This window comes from Enhydra lutris, unplaced genomic scaffold (assembly GCF_002288905.1).
Source record: "Enhydra lutris kenyoni isolate GAN:26980312 unplaced genomic scaffold, ASM228890v2 scaffoldscaffold8, whole genome shotgun sequence".
Lineage (NCBI taxonomy): Eukaryota > Metazoa > Chordata > Mammalia > Carnivora > Mustelidae > Enhydra > Enhydra lutris.
In genome coordinates this window covers 8,191,778-8,200,678 of record NW_019154092.1, presented here as the reverse complement: position 1 = coordinate 8,200,678, position 8,901 = coordinate 8,191,778, and the positions used below count along the sequence as shown (strand labels likewise).

Below are 8,901 nucleotides of genomic sequence, written 5' to 3'. Positions count from 1 at the left end.
AGGTGGTTAAAATCCCCAAAAGGCTCTCCAGGGGGGGAAGCTCACCTCATAAATCCAGATCGGTGTTACATTCCCTAAAAGCCCAAGGAACAGCTCACTGTCTCTTCCTTTCAAGGTTGAGACCCCAGCCACAGCCTGTGCGACCCAGCCTTTTATGGACCTCGCTGGCCTTCGCCCCGCCCCGGCTGAGGAAGTCTCCGCCCATTGGGCCCCAGCAGCCCCCGCGAGCCTCCGCGCGCCCCCGCCGCCCCATCCTAGGGAGCAGCGCGCCGCCCCGGACTCCCTAGGCCTGGGGTCGGGAGCGCGCACGCCGTGCGTCCCAAAGCTCGCTCGGGATTCTCGCCTGGTGCCACAGGGAAAGGCCAACGGTTTGGTCCGCCATGTTCTTCTCCGCGGCGCTCCGGGCCAAGGCGGTCGGTCTCACGGCCCAGTGGGTAAGGAGGTTCGGAATGAGCCCCGGCACTGCCGCCGCCCTTTCATCTTTCTCGATGTCTCTTTTTGTGGTGGGCAACGAGAGCGCTGGGCCCTGGACGGCCTGCAGGCGGTGGCAAGGACACTGCGGCCTTCGCCCTTTCCCAGGGAGGCCGCCACAGCTTCACTGCGAGCGAGGAGCTCCGAGGGAGGGTCGCAGACGTAGCTACGGCGGGTGCGTGGCCTCCCCCACAGGTTTGGGAAGTTAACGCCTAATGTGGTCAAGGAGAGGAAGAAGGAGGGGCCGCCCGGTGGTCTGTTTGTTGCCGTTTCGCCCTAGCGCAGAACATAGGCCTGGCCTGCGTTGGCCAGATAGGTTTCTAAAACCACCCCCCACCCCTCCACCGCCCACCGAGGAGGCACCTTGCGGATCAAGCCTGATGACCTTGTTGCAGTCAGGTTGCAGCGCACTGGAGAGGACCCTAAAATTGTTGGCTCCAGCTTGCGTGTTGAAAGCTTGGAGAGCATTTCTTTAGGCGAAAGGGGTTTGATTTAGTGAAGATCGTATTCTGCGTATCGGAAAAGTTCGATAAATAATCGTATATTAACTCTGAAAGAACACCCCCACAAATACTGCATCCAGAAGGATTTTAAGAGTTTGAATGGGCTTCTGAGGTCCAAGTACATGTCCTTATTTTAGGTAAGGAGATTGAATCTCAGGTCGAAACACTCATTCAAGTTAACTTAGTAATGGTGACTCCATTAATGACGATTATAACAGCATTTACTGGATAGAAGCCCCCCTTTTCCCCCTAGCAGTAAAATAGAAAGGTTGAGTCAGTTCTTAGAAGACAAGGAGAGAATGCATACTAGTATATATAGTTCAGGGCTTTATAGAGTTAGACCTGAATTTGGCTGGTGGTTTCTTTGCCTTTTCTTGATTTGTGATGTTGAGCTGTGATATCTCTTACTTAGTTTTCTTGGTCGTAAAATGAGAGGAATATTCCAATTTGCAGAGTTTAGTCTTTCGATAAACATTTGAGGTCCTTATGCGCGGCTGGGCTACCTAGTAATGATAGGTAACATTTGGTGAATACTTTGCATTTGCCAAGCACAGTGTTAAATGTTTACATTATAAATCTCATTTATGAGGTTGGTACTGTTATTTCTCCATATTACAGATAAACAGATTTAGACAATCCCTGTTCTTGTGGAGTTGATAGTCTCATGTAAAAGAAACTTTGAGGTAAATATACAGTGGAAGAGTACAGTGTTAAAGAGTTACGTGTAAGGTCAGTTTGGTTTGAAAGTGTGGAAGATTTTTCCTGGAGGCTATACTAATTGGTGATAAGGTTACATATATGGGAGAGAATATAATAGGTGGAAAGGACAACAGAAGAAAAGGCTATTGATAGTTGGCAGGGAAAAGCTTGGTGCATAAAAGAAGCCTCAAGCAGTGTTGGTGGACTCCACTGTTGGTAGTAAGATAAATCCAGAGATGAATTAAGAGAGGTGGGCAGGGCCCAGATGTTGGAGCTCCTTGCCTGCCTTGCGGAAGAATTTGGCATTATCTTAGAGGCAGTGCTGAGCCAGTGAAGGATTTTTAAAGGAGCAGAGGGACAGGGTCAGGTTTCTCCATATTGAATAGATGGCTGGGTGGGAGTGTGGGAGTGAGGGAATAACATTTCATCAGAGCCAGAGGCTGGGAGACTAAATGGATGAGACTCTTGGAAACTCAGGTGAGAGGTGATGAGAATAAGATCTTATCTACTAGTAGAAAGGATAAAAATCAGAGTACAGATAGATTTTAATTTCTTCAGTTTTTGAGGCAGAGGGTTATTAGAGGTATATATCGAAAAGCAGTTTAAACAATAGAAAAGAATATTTTCAGGTAGTGGAAGAAAATTTCAATCAAGTCTTTATGTTAGTTTCTGCAGCTGTTTTTTTCTTTGTACAAATATTACCTGATATGTAGTATGTACCCAGTAAATATGCAGAATTGATGAATAAGTCTAAGTTGTTTTTGTTGTTCATTTTTTTTCTTACTGAACAAGGCAGATCTCTGAAGTTTAAGGTGTACAGCATGATGGTTTGATTTAGAAGTTTAATTTTATTACACAAGTAATGCATTATGGGAAAAACACAATATTAGGAACAGCAAACAGAATAAGCTGAAAAGAAAAAATTACCAAAATGTTAACATTTTTGTGTTTCCAATTAACAGGCTTTACAGATCTTTTTTTTTTTTTTTTTTTTTTTTTTGTAAAATTGGACGGTATTGTTCACATTGTTTTGTAGCCTCTTTCTCACAAAACTTTTTTTTAAAGAATTTTATTTATTTATTTGACACAGAGAGAGATCATAAGTAAGCAGAGTGGCACGCAGAGGGAGAGAGAGAAACATGCTCCCTGCTGAACAGGGAGCCCGATACCAGGCTGGATCCCAGGATCCATCCCAGGATCCTGGAATCATGACCTGAGCGGAAGGTCCACGTTTAACTGACTGAGCCACCCAGGCGCCCCTCACAAAACATTTTTGGTCTGCTTTCGTCAACAGTCAGCATTTCTGTAATGTCATTTTTAATGCTATGTGGCATGCCATTGTGAGGATGTTCTATAACTCATATAACCAGGCCCTTCTGCCCTTTTTCAAATAGAATATCAGAATGACCTAGCAAAAATCAGGAAAAGTGTAAGAGGTCCCACTAATAAAGTTCCTTTCCTCATAGAGAAAACCATTAAGGAAACAATTTGCATTTTCAGAGAAATCGCTTATTTTGTTATAATTTCTGTTGTATTAACTAACTGCCAAGTTCTTTAGCTACAGACTTCAGTTTATCATTGCTTTAAAAATAACCATAACGTAGTACTGTTTAAAAGTGCCTACAAGACAACAGTTGCATGACCTGGAACCATATTTCTTAATCTCTTGGAGTCTCATTTTTCTTTTCTGTAAAGTACAGTAATACCTTATTTAGTGATTATCAAGAATTGCCTAAAAAGTGAATTATGGAGCATTTAGATACTCAGAATAGGCTTTTTCGCTTGCTCAGTAATTTTCCATGGCTTTCTGTAATGTTGACCTCACTTTGCAGCTCATCACTGCCTCATTCCCAAGCCACTGCTTAGTTCAATAGGAGTGAAGGAGTTGTGGCATTTTCAAACATTGTATTTTCAGCTTCAGAATTTGGGTTCTTCTTTGTAGTTGCTGTTTCATTTTTTTGTTCTTTGGAGATACTTTTTTTTTAATGTCCTTAAGTATGGGTTTAGCAGTTTTGAAATTGTTCTTTAGTAATCTCCATTGATTGTCTTTTTTCCTTGAAAATGGGCTGTTTTGTTGTTGTTTTATGTTGAGTAATTTTGGATCGTATCCTGGACATTGTGAACGGTATGTCATAGAAACTCTAGATTTTGTTAATTCCTCTGTTAGTGTTTTTTTGTTGTTGTGGTGGGCTCTTGACTCAATTGAACTCAAACTATAACCCAGCTCCCTTCTGAGCAGAATCTCAAATATTGGTTCACTTCTTTTAGCTGTGCTGCTTGGAATTGGCCACATGTGTATGCATGGTTTGGGGTCAGCCACAGAATTTGGGCTACTCTCTGGCTCTTCCTATTTTTGGATTTCCCACTTTCCCATGCTTGTGGTTGTCCCAAACTGTCCTGTGGTTTTTCAAGCCATTAAGGCTACAGATTTTCTCTTGAGGTTTTAGCTGCAAAGTGCAGGACTCACAGGGGTCTGCCTTCAGGCTAAGAATGTAAAGTATAAAACAAAAAAAACCCTTCATTGGCTTTATCTAAGTATAGACTCCCCTTCTGTGTCTGTCAGCATTTGGTTGTCCTCCAGTGCCTTCAGAAAGTGTTTTGGGTTTTTGATTTTCTAAAAAAATAGTTTGTCCAGAGTTTATAGTTGTTAGCAGTTTGGCCTGGTAATATCTACTCCCCTACTCTACAAGTGGAACTTCCTGTGGTGGCATTTTTCTTTCTAAATGTTAAGTTTTGTAGAATGAAGTGTTTTCTCATTCCGTTAGAGGTTCTTAAACCTGATTTTGCAGTGTCCCAGTGTATCTCCATTTTGGCTCAAGGACTCTAAAGGAGTTTTGTTTTTTGCTTTTTTTTAAAAGCATTTATTTTAGTTTTCTGTTGTTACTCTTACAAATTACCACAAACTTGGTGACATAACAGGTATTTGTCTTATGATTCTGTAGGTTAAAAGTTTGACATGGGTCCCACTGGGCTAAAATCAAGGTGTTGGCAGAGCTACTGGAATACTGTAGGGGACAATCTGTTTTCTCGGCTTTTCCAGCTTCTCGAAAAAGCTGCCCTTATTTGTTGGCTGAGGGCTCCTTTCTTCCATCTTCAAAGCCAGCAAGGGCAGGTTAAGCTCTCACTGCACTGACTTTGCTTTCTTCATTTGTGACCTATCCTTTCTTTTGCTCCCTCTTCTGGATTTAAAAGGCACTCTGATTGCCTTGAACCCACCCTGATAATACAGAATGGAAATCTCCCTATTTTAAGGTCAGCTGATTAGCAATCTTAATTCCATCTGCAACCTTAGTTCTCTTTTGCTATGCATATTAATATGTTTACAGTTCCCCAGGATTAGGAAGTGGTATTTTTGAGCAGCATTACTCCACCTGCCACGGCCTTAAATACTTAAGGGGAAAGAGAAAATGAGCAAATATTAAATTTATTTAGTGAGGTTCAGCAGGCCACTGCTACACATAACAAATCAGATCTTTATATTGGACATAGGAACTTAGTCTCCATTTCAAACACATAAAAAGCTGAATTTCCCTTCTCTTTGGATATTGTTTAATATCAGCCCAGTACTTTGGGTGATAAATTATAGGTTCATTGACCGTGTCAATATGGTTTTCCATTGAGAAACCTTGACCTACTCACCTTTGAGTCAGGTCAGGAAGCATAGCTAGCTGTAGGGATTTTTTTTTTTTTTTTTTTTTTTTTTTTTTTTATTCAACAAGCACTAAAGACTTAACATGTTTAAACACTTTTACTTTGCCTTGTTGTTAGAGAGGGAAAGTGCCTTATATGTAGGATACTTTCCTGGATGTTACCCATTTTGTAGATGAGACAGTTTAAGATTCCCAGACAAATATGCCCCAAATTACACAGTAGTAGGAACTTGAACTGGGTTTGTTTACAAGTCCCGTTTGTTTGTTTGTTTGTTTTCCTTTTAACCACTTTCTAAGTTGCTCAAGTTTACTGAAGGAAATTGATTATGTATGGTGAAGATTTAAATTTAATAGGTGCTATAATAGTACAAGGGTTTGTCACTGTGAGCAGAGACTAGGGAAGTGATTTCACTGTACTTAAGGAAGAGAGCACAGGGGATAAGAGGAGTAGGTTTACTCATGATGGGTACAGTTTTGTTCCTAAGGGAATATCATGATAGTACCATGAAAAAAACTACACAGTTTGGAAAAAATAATGTTCAGATAGCTACATTTATAGCAATATGTAGTACATATCCTTGCTATTTTGAAATACGGAGAAGGAAGTTCTTCATTATCACTCACTAAATACTCCTTAAGATTCTTCAGTACTTCCCAAGATTCTGGATTGGAAAAGATCTCCTAGCATTTCTTGTTCTTGGCATCTTTAGGTTTTGGAGACCAAAATCTGTCACCTGCATGCTATGATATAGATACCATATATCCTAAAGCAGTAATTCCCAAACTTGATCAAAAGAATCTCCAATGATACTTTAAAAATACACATACTGAGCTCCTCCTGGTCATAGGGTTATTAAATTTTAAATAATACATGTTTGAGTATTAGTCCTTAGGACTAGAAAACAAAACAGTTTACGTTATACAACATTTGTTTGTATTTATTTGATTTTCAAGTTAAAAAAAACTGTGCTTAAGCTTTACCAGTTAATTCTTTAAGTTAAAAGGTTTTTTGTTTGTTTGTTTTGTTTTTAAGATTTAATTCACTCATTTGACAGAGTGAGAGGGAGGGAGGGAACACAAGCACCGGCAGTGGGAGTGGGAGAAGCAGGCTTCTCGCTGAGCTGGGAGCTTGATGCAGGGCTTGATCCCAGGTGACCTGAGCCAAAAGCAAACACTTAACTACTGAGCCACCCAGGCGCTCCTAAGTTAAAAGCTTTAAAATCACTTGAACTTGAAAATGAATGTTCACTCTTAAAATCAACTTGTAATTATTTAGGGTCACATCTGTTTTTGTGAGTGTTGAAGCCTACTGCCTTCACTTTAGGAGCACAAGAAGAAAAGATAATGGGCGTCTGGAGTTAGCGTTCAGTTAAAGTTCCAATAATAATAATAATAATAATGATAGTGACCAGTACAGAAGTACTTTTGCTGATACTATGCTAAATACTTTATCTCATTTAATCTCTAACAGTTTAAAATAGGTGAGCAAACCTAGGTACAGAGAGGTAGAGTAACTTGCCCAAGGTTACAGTACTGTAATTGGTGAAGATGAGAATGAACCTAGGTCTGCTGACTGAAATGATGTTTGGATGTTTCATTTCTATGAAGTATTCCTATCCTTAGAACATCTGAGTATTGTTTGTATCCACATTGGAGTTTACATATATAAAGAGTGCTTTGTTTAATTTGTGGTCAGGATAGACAATATTGTTGCAGTTGATACAGTCATCTTAATCTATAATGCTCCTGTAAAACCTGGGCTTTTTACGTAACTTTTCTGTTACATGATTTGGCCAAATTTTGCTTGTTAATTGTCTTACAGTGCTAGAAAAATCACTTAGATTTCTTTAATCTGAATTAACATTTTTAGTTAAATTATTGATGGAACTTTATTTGGAAGACATTTTAAGAGCCCTCCCAACGTATATTTGAAAATATAACAAAATTTTAGTGGTTAAGGCAAAGTTAAGGTTCAAGTAAGACAAATCTATGTTTGGCTTTTCATTTATTTAGCACTGCAATCTAGGAAAATTTCTTTCCTTTGTTCTTTGAGCCTTAGTTGCTACATCTCTAAAATGAGTTGATGATAATACCTATATGGTACAATTGCTGGGAGGAGTAAATGAGTTAAAGTATTTATGAAGTTCATAGCATAGTATCTGATGTAGAGTAAGCACTTGTATTTATCACTATCCTTGAAATAGGTATCACCGTTCCTATTAGCCCAGCCATCATCTACTTCATTAAACTAAAATGCACTGAAAACTTACTTAAAATGTACAAGTACTTACTCTGAGTGTATACAGAAAAACTCTTGGGGGAGCTTTTTGTTTTCTCTGCTTGTCTTTAGACAGCTGAAGGAAATGGGTTTTGCTTGAGTTGGCAGTGGGCAAGGCTGTAGGTAATAGGCAAGTAGGTAATTGGTGAACAATGGCAAGAACGTAGAGAGGGAGCCAGTATCACTTTCCCTTTACCTCATGTTTCACAAGTGAGTTGTGACCCCTCTGCAGGTGCACACATATATTACGGATTTAATCTGTAAGTGTTTGGGGGCAGTGTGGAAGGTATATTCCTTGCCTGAAACGGTTGCTAATAAAGGAAAACCGATTTTCAATTGCTGGACCTTAGTCCTGTCTTTCTGACTAATTAGGTTACTGACTCTGTCAGTTTTGTTTTTGCAGCTTCCTTATCCTTTATGAAGTTTGTCTCGCTGAATGTGGCCATTTATAGTGCAAATAATTGATAGAACTGAAAGGTGAGCAGAGTGGATACTGTCAATGTTTGAGCAACAGAAGAAACTAAAAAAACAAATGTAGGGCCTTTGAAAGATTCTGTTCTTGAGGGTGGGTGGAAGAATGCAAAATTAAATTTTTGTCATTTTGATCTAGTAGTATTGGTTACGCAGATGATGATTGAAAAGAGAAGGGTTGATAGAGCAGATGACTTACATACGAAAGGCCTGGGCTCAGACGTCCTCTCTGTCACTAAATGTGTGGTATAGGTCAGGTTATTGTTTCTAAGCCCAAGTTTATTTAAAAGTAAAATGGAAATAACAACAACTAACTGAAGATTTTTGAGGAGTCTGGGAAAAAAAAAGGTATCTTGAAGTACATAACACAGCCATTCAAGTTGAATTCAAAGAAAACTGCCATTATTTGCCTGTTGTAAATTTCCTTTCTTTCTGAAACACTCTCAAAAAAGAGTAAGATGGAATTGAAGTCCACTATTAATTCTGTGCTGTATGTCAAATTATTCTTGTCTGCTTAAAAAAAGTTACTTGAATTTTCATTGAAGTTCACTGAATTCAAATGGAATTCATTGATGTATGGATACTTTAGAGTCTAGTGAGAAACTAGACTCTAGTTTGGTGAAAAGAGTAGACTTTAAGGGGGGAAAACTCCGCTTACTCTTCAGATCAGTCCAGCTCAGCCAAATTGTTTATTTCCAGTTCAGCACCACTAAATTGGTCCTGGAATGCCTCTTCAATTCCAAGGTGAAACTAAATTCAAATGGCTTATTAAGTAGTGTAAAGATGTTAATTCAGATTTTTCATATCTTACTTATTCCTTTATTGCAAG

The 8,901-nt window shown here is 39.4% G+C and overlaps 1 protein-coding gene across 2 annotated transcripts in view; it reads left to right on the top strand.

Moving 5' to 3' along the window:
* Positions 1-248: 248 nt before the first annotated feature.
* The window catches only part of LOC111142406 (NADH:ubiquinone oxidoreductase core subunit V2), a 34,500-nt gene continuing 25,847 nt past the window's right edge, over positions 249-8,901 (top strand). Inside the window, exon 1 of one of the 2 annotated variants that reach the window (XM_022495474.1) lies at positions 249-434. In XM_022495474.1, coding sequence (XP_022351182.1) covers positions 381-434 — 54 coding nt within the window. In that variant the 5' untranslated portion in view covers positions 249-380. Of the gene's footprint in view, positions 435-648; positions 723-8,901 lie in introns of those variants that run through there. The other variant, XM_022495476.1, reaches the window with a different exon arrangement.